Below are 18104 nucleotides of genomic sequence, written 5' to 3'. Positions count from 1 at the left end.
TCTCTCTCTCTCTCTCTCTCTCTCTCTCTTACCCTCCCCCTCTGTACCTCTCTTTCTCCCTCTCACTCACCTCCTTTCTGCCTCTCTCTCTCCCTCTTTATCTCGTTCTCTTTCTCTTCCCCAAGCTCACTTACCTACTCACTTCTCATCCTCCTATCTCTATCCATTCATTTCTCACCTCCCTCCTCCTTATATATATATATATAATTATATACATATATATCTCCCCTCTGTACCTCTCTTTCTCCCTCTCACTCACTCCCTCTCTCTCTATATATATATATATATCTCTCTCTCTCTCTCTCTCTCTCTTTCCTCTTTATCTCGTTCTCTTTCCCAAGCTCACTTACCCACTCACTTCTTGTCCTCCTTCTATCTCTATCCATTCATTTCTCACACCCCCCCCCCCCCCCTCCTCCTTATATATATCTTCCTCTCTGTACCTCTGTCTCCCTCTCCCTCTCTGCCTGTCTCTCTCTCTCTCTCTCTCTCTCTTTCCTCTTTATCTCGTTCTCTTTCCCAAGCTCACTTACCCACTCACTTCTTGTCCTCCTTCTATCTCTATCCATTCATTTCTCACCACCCCCCCCTCCTCCTTATATATATCTTCCTCTCTGTACCTCTGTCTCCCTCTCCCTCACTCCCTCTCTGCCTGTCTCTCTCTCTCTCTCTCTTTCCTCTTTATCTCGTTCTCAGTCCCAAGCTCACTTACCTACTCACCAATCTTATCCTACCTTTATCCATTCATTTCTCGCCACCCCCCCCCCCCCCCCCCTCCTCCTCATATATATTCTCCATCTTCCTCCTTCCGGGCTGTTTCTCAATCCTTCATTGGTTCTTTCTCTGTGAATATTCATTTCCTCTCACCTATACTTTGCTATACGATCTGGATAGGCTTTATGATTAACCCTCTTACCGTTCTCCATCTTGTCCAGATGTAGAAGTGAGAAATTCCACTCCAACTTTTCCACTTTTTCCTCTCTTCATCCTGCTCCCCCCTCCCCTCTCAATTAATCTCCCCTTCCCTTCATCCCTTAAAATTACTCAAAAAATATGATTGTTCACAATATTTAAGTCAAGTCAATACACTGTAGCATCAGATGTAACTTTTGTCGAGATATTTTATCACACTCATCAACACCACCACCATCATCACCCTACCCATCATCATAAAGATCTCATCTTCCTCATCATCATAACTTCTTTCATCGTCATCTTAATCCGCCTCTTCCTCCTCATAATCATCATAATTTCATGTGCTCGTAACTGAACTATTTTGGAGTAAACGTCCCAAGAAACTGTGACCTTCCTTTATAGCTTGACAAGAACTTTTGCACTCATTTTTTTCTTCACTGACCCAACATCGGCTCTCACTCAAATACATTCAATCGCTGTGACAAAAAACATATACTGCATACATTCAAATATACACAAACTATCATATTTTGAAAAATATTCACAAGTGTATTTTCACCAATACAATATACATCATAATTCAAGATAAATTTCAAAATGCATCTTTAACAAGTTTTTCACATTATAGCATTTAAGTTTTTCTTCCTCATCAAGAAAAGACACTCTTCATATGATATCATCAGAAACAAATGACATACTTTGGGGATTCATAAATAAATTCCTCATGAGACAGGAGTACACATTAGTTAGGTCAACGGACTGATACTTCACCAAGGCAGGGTACTTCTTTTATTTGAGATATTGAAATGGATGGTAGATGGAAACGACAAATCAAAATATAAAGAGAGAAAAAGAGAGAGAAGGGGTAAGAAAGAGAGAGAGAGAGAGGGAGTGGGAAGAATAAAGAATGACCATGTGTATCAACATCACTGACCTTACGTATTTTGACTCGAAGACAAACTCAGCTGAAATTCATCAAGCATAACAAAACACAGACATTGACAGAGAAATTCACAATTATAGCAGCTGCAAATTGAAACAGAAATGTCTCACACGGGGAACTCTTTAATGAAAATGATTACATGTAAACCTTCCCCATACATATGCAAAGGCAGTTAGTAGAGCCAAACGTAGACTCAATAGTACAATGTCAATACAGCAGACTCAAGCTTTCTGTCTACTGCAAGGTTGGTCATGTACACAGTCAAACCTGCTTTAGCAACCACCTGTATAGAAAGTCCACTTGCCTATTAAAGGGATTGGGTATCTTTGTCTCAGATTCTAAATGAAATCCTGGATTTAGCTCATGCTGTAATCATAATTATAAACCTTTACGTCAGTCAGGAATCCCATGACTTTTACAAGCTGATCACCTGTCTGATTATCAAGATATTTATGATTGGATTTAGAAATATCACAAACTGTTTGCCACACAGTTTGTTTTTAACATTTGTTATAACAGTCTATTGGGGAAAATGATTATGGTAAAACCGGTCACTCAAAGATTTTTACTTTTTTGAAGCGCAATTTTTTAAGGGATTCAATATTACACCATATCATAGACACTGATAACACATAGGGCCATGTATCTCAGATTTGTAAAACTGGAAACATTGTTAAACAATGCCTTTAAAGCATCTTACTTTGATACTGATTTACACTAAACCATGTCCTAGAGAAACCTGTATATAAAGACCACCTGCCTTTAAAGAAACAAATATGACCCTTTTCTGTGGGAGGGGGGAGTCTTCCTTGAGTGGTCTTTATATAAACAGGTTTCAACGACTTACATTTGCGTACATTTCACTTTTGACCCCCCCCCCCCCCCCCCCCCCCCCACACACACACACACTTAATCAAGGGTTAGGAACTTGATTTGATCAGGCAGCAGAATGCATGGGATACTGCAAAGCCAGCATTTTCTTGAGGGTGTCTTTGTCATGAATGTACCTGTAGATCAGGGACAAAACTGCACTCACAATGCATGTGGAACTTATATTGAAAGTGGCCTGTGTAGATGATCATGTCTCTATCCCTATTATTGAGAAAATCTAAGCTCACTAAAATATTGGTTTATACAGTTGACCAACAATCTAGTAGCGACACTAATTTGTAAATTGATGTCAACAGTAGATTTCCGTGACACGAGCATGTGTTGTAAGCACTTGCAATTTGAGAAATTCTGGGTACTTCATGTTCAAAATCAATGGTGTAATTCCAATAGATCACATGCAATTAATCAAAATCAGTAGATAGTGTAGACAAATGTATGCTCCTTTACCCTGCGGCTAATCCATTATGACCAGAGTTCTGTAAGAAGAGTTGTCACTCAAGGCAGGATGGATACACATTCTGACTGAGTGATGATTCCCAGTATGATGAAATAGAAAAGGCTGAATCACGAGTCTGTTTGATCACTTAATGCTACGGTCACAAAGGTTCGTACAAACGATAATTTTGTACGAATCTCCCTGTTTTTCCATTGTCTGAAAATCCTTCGTACAGCGTTTGTAGCAGTTTTTCGTAATGGCATTTGTGACCGAGGCTTATATAATGTTCCAAATGCAAGAAGTCTCAACGTCCATAAGAGGATTCCTGCACAACATAATCAGACAAAGGAATGCCTGGAGCATCTCTTTCTCTTGCTCTCAGTGTCAGTGCTTGCTTTTCTTTTTGTGAGAACTTGACCTCCTATGCGGTGACCTTGACCTTGACCTCTGTGATTTTCTACTACTTGGTGAAGGTGACCTTCTCCTTCTTGGTGACCTTGATCGAGACCGGGACCTGCGGGATTTCTTAGGTGACCTTGTTCTGTGGCTAGGCGTCAATCTTACGGGAGGAGAGCGGGACCCTGAACGATGTGAACGACTTGATGGAGAGTCAGAGTATTCTCGTAGAACCGAGAGGGAATCTGGTGAAACTTTACGGCTGTTGCTACGCCTACTCGACGGGGACCGCGAGAAGTTCTGTTTCCCTGGACTGCTTGACCTGCTTCGTGACCTGCGGCGTTTTCGATCACGATCTCGTCTGGAGGATGAGACGACAGGCATCACTTCTTCCTCTCCGGAGCTTCCATCAAGCTCCTTGGAGAATCTCTCACGCTCCTTTTCACGGGCTCTTTCAAACTCCTTGAGTCGATCTCTTTCCCTGTCCTTGTTCTTGGATCTCTGCCTCTCAGCTTCCTTGTCTTTCTCCTGTAAGGATAAACAACAGGTCGTTTACTAACCATTAGGATACAGTGAAATTGATTGTCTTTAGTTGTATGCTAAGATGTATTGTACACACAGGTTAACAGTACTTTGAAAATAAGAGTGACACAACATCAAGATATTTATGATTGAAAATCGAAATCGAATTGTGCATTTGCCAAACAGTTTTCATAACACTACAGTCTATCGGGGAAAAGTATGGTAAAACTGGTCACTCAAAGGTTTTTCACTTTTTTGAGGCACTTCTTGATCATTTTGAAGCGCAATTTTTTAGGGCTTCAATACAACACCATATCACAGACACTGTTAACACGTAGGGCCGTGCATCTCAGATTTAACATTGTTAAACGATCCCTTTAAACCCTGAGCATATGTCTCTATAGCAAATGTCAGATCAACACAATAGAAGAGATATTGTTCTTACCTTCTGCATGAGTTTGTGTCTATACCTCTCCACCTGCTCCAGCATAGTCATATCCTTCTTCCTGCTCCTCCTACCTGACTCAACATCATCTTGGAACTTCATCACCTTCAACTAGGCAACAGACAAAAGCAAGGAAACACCATCAGGAACATCATTTCATTTTCTTTTTCGACAACTGGCGCTTACTTTCAAGCTTCTTTCTCTATTTTTGTCTTCATTTTCTTGTTATCAGTTTACTTTAATATATTTTATCTCATGCCTATGCTGGTTTAAAGTATAAATTGAACTGTTTTTATTCATGTTATGTATATATACATCCACATATTTTTTACAAATTTTTTTAATTGAATTGAATTGAAATGATTCTTCTCAATTAGCATGGAAACCGGAAGTCAAGTATCATCAATACCCATGTACAGTTTAGTAATGCCACCACCCCCCCCCCCCCATTTTGTTTATATTTCAGTTAACCTGTTGACAAGTGGATTCTTGCATTCACATAGGCAATGGGTTAATATATAGCAGGACACATGGCAGGTGCTGGTGTGAAGTCTTTTATTTTCATCCCGAACATTCAACAAATGAGAGGTGACAAATAATTGACATGCATGACCATGTACGTCTTTCCCTTGTGATCGCCCAGTGACAAACAAACTGACATAGACAGCTCGAGAGCAGGGAGTCTATGAATCCCAGTGTGGGAGCTTCTAGTGTATTCCAGGCAGACAGCAGATTGCTTTGCGGCCTCAGTTTCATATGATATTTGCAGTAAAATTCATCCATTATCATGGAAGGAACATCTAAATATCTTGAGCAGGCTTGACAACAGGCAACCAGAGCCCCATCTTATAAAGAGTTGCGATCGATTTTGATCAATCGCAAGTTTGCAGTCCCTGTTCTCTTACGTACATAGTTACGTTCGATATAAATCAAAAATAAGTTGCGATTTATATCAATTTTTTTATAAGACGGGGCACAAGTATGAGAACTTGGAGAAGAATTACCTCTATTTCCCTGAGTTTTGCTCTCTTCATTTTGACCATTTCATTTGACTTGTAGAAGTCTGTGGCCAAAGATTGTACATTGTCCTCTCCATCTTCATCATTCTCCTCTCTGTCTTCCAGCTCATCTCTGGAAATTAAGGATAAAGGAGAAAGTGATATGTCATAATAATTGGTTTGTAAAGAATGCATCATTCTGTATAGCATACATCATTAATAATAATCTGGATTTACATAGCACTTAATACCAAATACCATCTCTAAGCGCTTTACAGATATTATTACCCCAGTCATCGGATTCATTCACAAACAATATGCACCATCTCCACTCCTTGGGGAGCATTCCTACCATACAGTCATATGTCAATTACTTATCCTACCAGGTCCCCATTTCTCTCCTGGGTGGCAAATCGAGTGGCAAATGTAGTTTAATGCCTTGCCAAAAGACATAAGTGGGAGTGATCTAGGGTTATAACCAAGCTGCTCGAGAATAGCATACATCGATCATCAAACAATATCTCTGAGGAAATTTGAATTCATCATTTGTATGCATGATTGACAAAGTCTTAAAAAGCGAATTTCGATTTCTCAATCTGTTTTATATGTTTGTATGTTTTTATTTATTTATTCATCTATCCGCTTATCTATCTATCTATCTGTCTATCTAACACTCTATATGTATGCAGTCATTCTTTTTTTTTATCTTTCCCTCCAAAGATTATCCGTTTATCTTGATTTGTCTTTACTCACTCTTCATTCTGTTCTTCCTGCTCTTGTTCTTCTTCTTCATCTTCTGCCAGTGTTTCCCATTTTGATGTGGTCATGGCTTGAGCTTCCAGCAGAGAGGAATCAACTGTTTCCCATTTGGAAGGTGCAACCTGTAGAAAACAATGACACAGAAACCTTGGGTAATGATGATGATAATAAGGATAATAATGATAACAATGATTATGATGGTGATGGTGAGGATGGTGATGATAACAATGATAATGATGGTGGTGATGATAACAATGATAACAATGATGGTGATGATGATGATGATAACAATGATTATGATGGTGATAATGATAACAATGATGATGATGATGATGATGATGATGATAACAATGATGATAATAATTTTGATGATGGTGATGAGGATAACAATGATGATGATGATGATAACAATGATGATAATAATGATGATGATGGTGATGAGGATAACAATGATGATGATGATGATAACAATGGTGATGATGGTGATGATGATCATGATGGTTATGACAACAATGATGATGGTGATAATAATGATGCTAATAATGATAACAATAATGATGATGGTGATGATGATGATGATTACAAGAATGATGATGATGATAACAATGGTGATGATAAAGATGATGATAACAATGATGATGATGATGATGATAACAATGATGATGATGATAACAATGATGATGATGATGATGATGATAACAATGATGATAATAATGATGATGATGGTGATGAGGATAACAATGATGATGATGATGATAACAATGGTGATGATGATGATGGTTATGATAACAATGATGATGGTGATAATAATGATGCTAATAATGATAACAATAATGATGATGGTGATGATGATGATGATTACAATAATGATGATGATGATAACAATGGTGATGATAAAGATGATGATAACAATGATGATGATAACAATGATGATGATGGTAATAATGATGATGGTAATAATGATGATGGTGATGATGATGACAATGATGATGGTGGTAATGATGATGGTGATGATGGTGATGATGGTGATGATGGTGATGATGGTGATGATGGTGATGATGGTGATGATGATGACGATAATGATGGTGATACTCTCAATTTTTATTATAAATTTGGTTGGCAGTCAGAGAATACAGAATACAGTTCAGTTTAATTCACAAGTTTACTAACCTTAAATTCTTTGTCATCTAATTTCAGTCCACCGCTGCTTGTGAATGACTGCTGGTCATCATGGTCATCCTGCATTGGAGCACCGTCAATGGGGTCTCCATCAATAGGGGCACCATCAAGTTCTTCAGCAGCCTCGACGAGTACTGTTCAAATAATTTCAATAATGATATTGATAATTAATAAAGAAACTAGATGGAATTTTGACTGCGCGCAGTCGAAAATGATGCCTCCGCAATAGAGCAATTTAAACAAGTTTGGAGTTTAAATCTCCAGTGGTTCTTGAGATATCATGATAACAATCTCAATGTATGGAATTTCGTAAGTTGACCTCTGTGACCCTTGACCTTTGACCTACATGCTCCAAAATCTAATCAGATTGTCTTCCTATGGTGATACACACTATCATTAAGTTTGAAGTTTAAATCTCTAGTGGTTCTTGAGATATTATGATAACAATCTCAATGTATGGAATTTCATAAGTTGACCTCTGTGACCCTTGACCTTTGACCTACGTGCTCCAAAATCTAATCAGATTGTTTTCCTATAGTGATACACACTATCACTAAGTTTGAAGTTTAAATCTCCAGTGGTTCTTGAGATATCATGATAACAATCTCAATGTATGGAATTTCATAAGTTGACCTCTGTGACCCTTGACCTTTGACATACGTGCTCCAAAATCTAATCAGATTGTTTTCCTATAGTGATACACACTATCACTAAGTTTGAAGTTTAAATCTCCAGTGGTTCTTGAGATATCATGATAACAATCTCAATGTATGGAATTTCATAAGTTGACCTCTGTGACCCTTGACCTTTGACATACGTGCTCCAAAATCTAATCAGATCGTCTTCCTATGGTGATACATACTATCCTTAAGTTTGAAGTTTAAATCTCAAATGGTTCTTGAGATATCGCGCTAACAAACTCAATACAAGGAATTTCATAAGTTGACCTCTGTGACCTGTGACCTTTGACCTACGTACTCCAAAATCTAATCAGATCGTCTTCCTATGGTGATAAATACTATTCCTGAGTCTTAAGTTTAAATCTTAAATGGTTCTTGAGATACTGTGATAACGGTCAAACGGGACGGACGGACGGACGTACGGACGGACGGACGGACGTACGGACGGACGTACGGACGTACGGACGGACAACCCGAAAACATGATGCCTCCGGCACCACCTTCGGTGGCGGAGGCATAAAAATGATAACGAGAACACAAACAACAACAACAACAATTATTAGCAGCCGCAGCAGCAGAGCAAAGGAATAGCTTTAGGACACCTCCAAAATGGATATTTGTTAATTCAGGGGAATATAATCTCCAGAAAGTGGAAATGATATGGGGTCTCTTTAATGAAAGGTAGAAAAGAGTGTAATCATAGCTTTTATTCAAGAGGTTCCTATAGAACACTATACCCATGGCTGGAATACCAGGGTAGGGAAAAGTGTGAGGGCAAGCTTAGATCCAATGAACGGGACAATAGTACATCTTTAAAACGATTAAAGTGTCATTAATGCATTAAGCAATATATAAATCCAGGTTGTTACTATAATTCAACAACGTCGTTTCGAACAACTCGATAAAGACTTACATGGGGCACCATCAAGGTCCAATTCGTCCTCCATCGGGACACCATCAAAGTCGACAGCATCGACCTTCTCCTTTTTAACTTCATCCACAGGTACACCATCCAGATCAACCTCAGGTTGGGCAAGGGCCTGGTGGATGGATAGGAGAGGCAGAATTCAAGTCAATTCAATTTGATTTCATTCAGTTCAACAAATAAACATTACATATAACCATCAGATATATTGCATAAAATACACATTTAAAACATATTGGACCAGGCCTTAAAAAATAAACTGTATAGGCTGCAACATGAATGGAAACATAATCCTTATATAAAGGTTGACTTATGTTTGATAATAAACTAGATGGAATTCGACTGCGCGCAGTCGAAAATGATGCCTCCGTCATAGAGCAATTTTACAAACCAAAACAGAAGAAATTTTTCGAATTCAAGTTCAATTGTAATCCATTGACAGGTTCTCAGAAAATCGTGATTACAAGCAATTTCTCATATACATATATGACCCTTTGATCTTTGACCTCATGACCCTAAAATCTACTCAGTTCATTGGCTCTGCAAGATGTCCTGAGTTAAATAGTAATCCATCTGTCAGTTCTAATGAGAATGCGTTCACAAGCTATTTTTGCATACATAATGAGCCCATGACCTTTGACCTTTGACCTTATGAACCAAGAATCTACTCAGTTCATTGGCTCTGCAAGTAACATACATAACCTAATTTTGGCAGGAATCCATCAATCGCTTCTTGAGATAACGCGGTCACGAGCTGTTTTTGCATACATAATGTGCGCTTTGGCCTTTGACCTTTGACCTCATGACCCCTAAATCTAATCAGTTCATCGGCTCTGCAAGTAACATACATGACCTAAGTTTGGCAGCAATCCATCAATCGATTCTTGAGATAACGCGATCACGAGCTGTTTTCGCATACATAATGAGCCCTGTGACCTTTGACCTTTAACCTCGTGACCCCCAAATCTAATCAGTTCATTGGCTTTGCAAGAGACATACATGACCAAAGTTTGGCAGGAATCCATCAACCGGTTCTTCAGATAACGCGATCACGAGCTGTTTTTGCATACCTAATGAGCCCTGTGACCTTTGACCTTTGACCTCGTGACCCCAAAATCTAATCAGTTCATCGGCTCTGCAAGATACATACATTACCAAAGTTTGGCAGGAATCCATCAATCGGTTCTTTAGATAACGCGATCACAAGAACGGGACGTACGTACAGACGTACGTACAGACGTACGGACGTACGGACGGACGGACGGACGGACAACCCGAAAACATAATGCCTCCGGCTACTTCGTAACGGAGGCATAAAAAGTATGAAATAAATTTGTTACTGAACATTATACAAGAAACAAATCAAAATAGTTGTTATAAATCCCTGAATCTGAAAAACATACATCTGAACACACCTGGTCAAGTAAAATGAGTCGGACTGGGTGTGCACATTAAATGATACTATTGAAAAAGCTGTTGCGCATTTTATTTTCATATCAGGTACAATGCGCCTCAAAATGTTATAATCACATCTGATTGTTGTTATTCTCATATCCCGTTATACTGTACCAAAGTAAAAACAAGATGCTACAAAATGTCATGATCCAATCTGGTAACAATCATGTGCCAAACAGACGATCAGATATTTCTGTTTTAAAAACCAGAGAAGTGTGTGTGGAAAATACTAACCTCTGGGTCTTTTATTTGGAACTCTTCTTTAACAGTGTCATGGTCTAGGAACCCAAGAAAGATGTTCTGAAGACGGACCAGGAACTCGTTGGGATACACTGCCCAGTCTTCCCAACTCCTGAAGCAAGCCATCACCCTTTGCTGTATATTACAAAGGTCAAAGGTCAAAGGTCAAAGGTCAAAATAAGGGGGACAAGTAGTTTTTGTAGCATCATTGCAAAATAGTTCATAAAATGAGTCGCATCGTATAATATAAATATGCTAATTTAATAATAATTTCTGTTTCTAATAAGTGCTTTACCACTAACTGACCAATGTGCTTACAGCATTATCATTACCCCAGTCACAAGATTCAATTAATATTCATCCACATTCTCTACTCCCTAGGGAGCATTCCAGCTAGTCTTCTTTCTATAAAAGGCATAAAATGTTGATACAAATCATTCATATTTTCTATTATCAAGGAATATGTAAAAAGTCTAAAATATTTGAATTTTCGCTTTTGAATATATTTTATTTTAACGCTACAAATGGCTTTCCAGAATTTTTAAGTCCTACTTCTAGTTAAATTCGACTTAAAATCTTTGTGAAACATGCCCCTGTGGCGAGGTTCTTTGAATCACTAGATTTTGCATAGAGATGTTACCTTGAACTGCTCAGCCTTGAGTCTTTGTTGAATGCCGCTGTATGTCTCTCTAACGTCTTGCATGATGACGGGGAGGTGATTCTCAAAGAACTTACGGAAGAAGGATGCGTTGGATACCTTGGAGCTGGAGTTGAAGAGAATATCTGAGACGAGGAACAGTCGGCCCATCTGAAGATACCGAGAGAAAAGCGGTAAGTAAGCAGCTGAAAAGCAATTCTAGACGGCAATAATTGTCATAAGTTGTCCTGACCTAACGGAACACGAAAAACTTTGCATGCAGAATATGTTCATGAATTTGACAAGTGGTACAGATTTGCCAAAGTTTTATGCTGCGAAATACTTGAATCACACTAAACTTAGGTAATTTGTTAAACTTTCTTGCTGTGATTGAACATGGCTATTTTCTAAAACATTCACAGAACAGAAAACACAGAAAATGTTTATATTACACTACATGAATTTGTGTAGGTACGTGCATGTGTGTGTGTGCAGCAAACGCCTTCAATACAAACACAAATGAGGTGCCCTCATGGTATGACCGTCCAAAGTTTTGGGGCCAAAAATAAAAATACAATAGGGCTTAAAAATGATTGTATCATCTTGAAGGAAGCATTGAAGGTATTACCTTTTTTGGGAGTGGTGTTTCCGGGAGGGCCAAAGATTCTGCGATGCATTCCACTATCTCCTCTGCTGATTCAGCATGGTCTAGGCAGTACATCATAGCTTCTCCTATCTTATATCTATCCATGGTGATTGCTCTTAACATGTCCTCAAGCTTATCTCTTTGACTGAAAGAGAAAGAAAAGAGTCAAACCATGGAGATATGATCACACTAGACAGAAAGAGTCAAACCATGGAGATATGATCACACTAGACAGAAAGAGTCAAACCATGGAGATATGATCACACTAGACAGAAAGAGTCAAACCATATAGATATGATCACACTAGACAGAAAGAGTCAAACCATATAGATATGATCACACTAGACAGAAAGAGTCAAACCATATAGATATCACTAGACAGAAAGAGTCAAACCATATAGATATCACTAGACAGAAAGAGTCAAACCATATAGATATGATCACACTAGACAGAAAGAGTCAAACCATATAGATATGATCACACTAGACAGAAAGAGTCAAACCATATAGATATGATCACACTAGACAGAAAGAAGTGACAGAAATCTAAATCTGCAAATTTCAACTTTAGCTTATGCAATTAAAAGGATTTGAGAATCCCATTTAGCTCTTCATATTAAAGTCACTCGTAAAGTCATGCGTAACTTTCCGCACAGCTTTATGAAACAGCCCCAAGTTCTATAACAGAATACTGGACCGGCCAGCAATGGACTTACTGATTTGTGAGAATCTTCTTCTTTGGTAGTTGTTCTGGTTCTGGCTGAAGAGCTTTGGTGATGGCGTGTTTTGGAGCCAATGCATCTGGCATACCTTGCTGGTATGGATTGATAGGGGGTGGTCTCCACACAGAACCGTCCTTGAACATGCTGAACTCATCAGTTGACCACTTGGTTATGGAATCCCCCTGATATAAAGACAGAGAAAAATATAGAAAGGCTACTAGTATTTTACTTTTTTCATAATCCCCCTTCCCTCAAATGTAATGTACGTGTATATCTCCTTCAACCTGTCAAAAATATTGAGCATGTGTAGTCGATCTTTCTGACATGACATGGTTTCAAAAGACAGTGCATGCACTATATACGCATTAGTTGGTAAAATTCACGGGGTTTGGGGCGAATTAGCCCCCAAAATGGTAAAAAGAGCCCCCAAAAATTTGCACAGAGTTCAATGCAAAACAAATTACAGAGTGTGATTTTCATGCAAGCAAGCTTGAAAAGTAGCCCCCCAATTTTTTAAAGTATTGTTTCCCCTGGTACAAGGGGTGAATCAATGGAGTTTATAGTTTATACCTTTGAGAAGAACATTTGTACATAATGTAATAGCTCAACAAATGTTATGCAATGCTCAATGGTGCCCTTTTCTAGTAGGAGAATCATTTACTGAAATGTAGATAGACACAAGAAAATCAATTCATATTATTATTTTTCATGTTTAAAATGTTTTTTACCTGGAGAATGGAGAAGAGTTTCCACCTGTAGTAAACATGAGCTGGTGTCTGGTTGTCAAACAGAAATCTAGAACAGAACAGGCATAATTCATAGATTAAATGTGGACTACATAAACTAACAGAGTGTCATTAAATTTTAATTCAAACTCATTCAAATGTTACTACACTTGCTTAAACATCAAAATCTTTCTATGTGACTGTATTTGAAAAACATGTATATAAAAGAGAGTTGAAATCAGATATGTTTTTAAATTCTCAGGTATATGAAATTAAGTAAGTATGACTGACCAGACTTTAAATTAGATTTCAGTAGTGAATTTTTAATGTAAAATTTGTCATATTTGAAATTATCCATGCACATTTTTAGATATGAAATTCAATTAGAATTCTGAATTTTGGAATGTCAACATTTGAAAATGAATTTGAATTATTTAATTAGGATGATTGAAATCTTCATGCTCATTTCTACATTTGAAATTGATTTGAATTCAAACTCATTCAAATGGGGATCATTCTCATCAAGCCAATTTTGGCTTTCATGATTCCCCACTTCCTTTTATCTTGTTTATAATGAACGAACATGTATAAACTTTTGATGTTTTTTAAAAGAGAGTGAAATAAATAAATGAAATGAAATTTTCCACTCCTCTCTCTACCTGAACATAGGATTGTTGATCTCTCTGTTCATGACCATAGCCTCAAACATGGGACCCTCGTTGACGACAAACTCGATCATTCGATGGATGACTTGAAGGAGGGGTCTGCAGGGGAACAGGATCAAAAGAAATACACCCCTTGCTTGTTTAGCACGCACCCCCTAACCATTCTCAATTCTTCATGTGCCACAAGAACTAATCATCGTTTTCACACCGTTTCAATTTAACACTCTCATTCTTGTTTTTGACATTGCTTGGCTAAACATGAAGAAATGGGGTAGCTCTCACAGAATGTTTGTTGAACGAAAACAAGTTGGTCTCTTCACAAATATAAAATACAAGTGGCATTTTAAAAAGTATGAAGAAAGACAATTAACAATAATCTTGATTCTGATATCAAATTACAATGGTAGAATTACATGTATGTACCAATGTCTAACACATAGCTATTTTTATATTCAAGTGCATAACAATGAAATATACCCTATACATTCAAATGGAAAATTCTCATTTAATGTGGATCAAAAAAATAAAGGAATGTAAAGAAACTAAACAGTTGTTGGATTTCAATTATTCTAATAACTGACAAGGATAATATATACAAAATCCCATAGATTTTTAAAGATACTATCAAAATAATTTAGATTAGTTTTTGTTAATTACATTTTGCCTGACACTTAACAGATTAAACAGCTCTGTATATTATACGGGTTGAATAATTACAAAAACACTAGCTTTCAAATGGTCTCACTATCATAACTATGATAAACTGATACTCAAATTATAACACTACAGTAACAGAGTATGTGTGCCATACTAACACCTATATATATATATATATATATATATATATATCTATCTATGATTGTTCCTATTGGGTTCTTTGTCAACTAAGATTCTTATCAAATTGAAGGTCAAAGTTCACTGACTTACAAAGATTGTGATTTTATGCCTATGGTGATCACTCTTAACTAATGATTGCATTAAACATTCCCTAATCATCAAACTACCAGGGGCCAGTTTCTCGAAAACCGTCATAAGTCTAAATTCATAGACATCCCGTAGATACGTGTGTTAATTATACCCACATTTCAATGGGATGTCCAACAAGTTAGACTTATAATGGTTTCGAGAAACAGCCTCCAGGTTATTTCACAATCGATTTGTTGAAAGAGAGAGTACTTTCAGGGTAAACATGAGGATTGCCAAATAATGCTTAGTTTGTGGCTCACATGACAGCTAGTAAAATTAGTTCATTCATTTTCAGAAAACATGATAATACTGTTTACTTCAAAATAATATTCTTTGTGCATTTTGGCCAATATTTAATTGATTCTTTAAAAAGACTGTCCAGTAGAGTCTGAATCTATCTGTTGATAAATATATTGAAGTATTCTGTTAAAATCAACTTCATACTTCTATTCAAAACACTTTCCCTTTAAAAATGTTTTTAAAAATGTTTTCTGAAAATGTTACACCCTAAGAATGACTTACAATTGAATATTTAATTCAACAAGAAACTCCAAAGTTGATTTAAAAATAATAGATCAAAACAAATAAAAATGGGTATTACGCATACATACCTTTTGAAGAAAGTGCATGTCCTAGTCTGACGTTCATATGAAAATCCCTACCTAGTCCCAAGACCACTACCAACTCGATCAAGGGTTTTCATTTTAATTCATGTTCAAGATCATGAAGTTTACAATCTTAGCATTTACATTTTTTGACAGGTTCAAAATGTAAGATGTATTTCTTTATTAAAACACTCTTCAATCACTGATAAAGTCTGCTCAAATAGTAACAGTGAGATGTTCTTCAAAGTGAATGAAATGTGACAAATTGTTATATCAAAGCTATTTCTTTGTTGTTATTTTTTGTTACACTCTTTAAAGAAAAAAAATCACCTAAAGTTGGTTGTGGTCTATCTAACAATTCCCTATCTAAATTTGCTTTAACCCTCGTTAAGAAAATCTATTTGCTCAGTGTGACGAAATAAAGAGAATTAAGCTGAAAGACAATAATAACATGGCAGAGAGAGATAAAAAATCTGCCCACAAAATAATCCAGGCCGTTGCCGATCTGGTTGACTGCAGTACCTTTCGGTCGGGATAACCACTTTTACAACTGCTTCTTTTAAGGTCTGGTACGATGGAGAGACGATCGAGAAAGGAAGGAAACGAACCGAGAGTCGAAACAAGAACAGGAAAAGCGTCAGTAAAATGCACCAACAAAAAAATTGCAATTATCTTTCTTTTTCTTCATTTTTGACCAACACAATGAATGATATTTGTGGTCTGACTATGTTTCTATTTCACGCAATAATAAACAAGAATTATTGTCTTATTACTTTTGATGTGCCATGAAAATACTACCAATTTTGTATTGATGGAGCGAAAAAAATTAAAAACAAAATATGTAGATTTATCTTGCTATATCTATGGTTCTCATTTTCAAAACATAATGTAATAACAATTTACTGTAGTAAATAACTAAAAGACACTATCCCTGAAATTGGCAAAATTTCTATGTCAGTTGAAATATTTTCAATCTATTAGAGATGCCTTCATAAAAACAAGTATGTAAGAAAACCACATGTATGGAGGTGGTGGGCAAATGTGTATCGTGCAAAAATACATGTCGTGTAAAATTGTACAAATGTGATATCAAATGTAACATCCCTTTCAAAGGTAAGACAGACACAATAAGCATTAAAATAAGTTACTAGAAAATAAAATGAATCTTATGTAACTGTGCGAATCGATGTAATAAATCATGATACTACTTCCACACCACACCTCTCCACCTCTACAAGCCGATCAAATACAGATTTGCAGTAGCATGAAGGAATACAAATCATAAAAGCTCATGGGATAGAGCCAGTAAAGAATGTGATAATACAGCACTTATCTTGACTATGTACTAAATACTATGGGTGGTATTCTCGAAAACAGACTAACTTTAGTCCATGGTTTAATCCACCGACTAAATATGAAATGCCAAGTGTCCATACGAATATATTTTTTAATAATTTGATATGTCCCTAAATTACCATGATAACATAACTATATCATAGTTATATTGTTGTTTATTAATTAAGTTATTACATTTTATTATAATTTAGTGACAGATTAAATTATTCAAAACCATATTCATATGGACACTTGGCATTCCATACTTAGTCGGTGGATTAAACCATGGACTAAAGTTAGTCCGCTTTCGAGAATACCACCCTACTTCTTTAACTTTGTACGATGCTCTCTCTCTCTCTCTCTCTCTGACAAGCATCACTCGTATACACATCAGACAAGGGCAAGCTGAATTGCTACATATATGGATCTTAGAGGCAAAAGTGGGTGGGGCGGGGGGAGGGGCGGAGAGAGATATTCAAAGTTAAGTATCACCTCTTCTAGTTCCCCCTCTTCCTCCATGGTGAGTTGGATTCCCGGGGGAGGCAGGTTGGGTATATCTCTCTTGGAGCTCTTCTTGAGTTGGGAGTTGAAGGGTAGGCCGGACGGGGGAGGGGGCATGGTGAGCTCTATCATGGCTTCCGGGATGTAGACTGGGTGGGGAGGGAGGACCACTGCCTTGCCCCAGCCTAGCTTCATCTCATAGTTCATGATTTCTTTGCCTGCAGGGGAAATAAGAGATATTTAATAATAGTACTAATGATGACGATAGCGAAGATGATGATCATCATCGTGAAGGAGAAGGAAGAGGATAAGGAAGAGGATGATAAGGAAAATGGGAGAGGAAGAGAGAGAGAGAGAGAGAGAAGTAGGAGGACAAGGAGCGCATGTCAATAATGCATACTTTGAAGTTAATACTGGTGCTTGTGTACAAATTAAAAGGTCCTTGAGCTATTCTCTCTTTGGTATGACTGATATTAATTAATGATATCTCAAGAAATGAAGAAAATTACTACATATTG

The 18104-nt window shown here is 37.2% G+C and overlaps 1 protein-coding gene across 1 annotated transcript in view; it reads right to left on the bottom strand.

Annotated features, from left to right (window-relative positions):
* Positions 1-1441: 1441 nt before the first annotated feature.
* Positions 1442-18104, bottom strand: part of LOC589574 (U2 snRNP-associated SURP motif-containing protein) — a 29699-nt gene continuing 13036 nt past the window's right edge. Inside the window, exons 9-22 of the mRNA XM_030982373.1 lie at positions 17578-17804; positions 16273-16316; positions 14174-14278; positions 13518-13584; positions 12784-12971; positions 12050-12212; positions 11425-11592; positions 10779-10919; positions 9078-9204; positions 7476-7618; positions 6300-6427; positions 5553-5679; positions 4549-4659; positions 1442-4109 (exon numbers count right to left, since the gene is read on the bottom strand). Of these exons, the coding sequence (XP_030838233.1) occupies positions 3570-4109; positions 4549-4659; positions 5553-5679; positions 6300-6427; positions 7476-7618; positions 9078-9204; positions 10779-10919; positions 11425-11592; positions 12050-12212; positions 12784-12971; positions 13518-13584; positions 14174-14278; positions 16273-16316; positions 17578-17804 (2279 nt within the window). The 3' untranslated portion in view covers positions 1442-3569. The remainder of the gene's footprint in view (positions 4110-4548; positions 4660-5552; positions 5680-6299; positions 6428-7475; positions 7619-9077; positions 9205-10778; positions 10920-11424; positions 11593-12049; positions 12213-12783; positions 12972-13517; positions 13585-14173; positions 14279-16272; positions 16317-17577; positions 17805-18104) is intronic.

Source organism: Strongylocentrotus purpuratus, unplaced genomic scaffold (genome assembly GCF_000002235.5).
Source record: "Strongylocentrotus purpuratus isolate Spur 01 unplaced genomic scaffold, Spur_5.0 spur5_scaffold_12, whole genome shotgun sequence".
NCBI lineage: Eukaryota > Metazoa > Echinodermata > Echinoidea > Camarodonta > Strongylocentrotidae > Strongylocentrotus > Strongylocentrotus purpuratus.
This window is presented reverse-complemented; position numbering and strand designations above follow the sequence as displayed.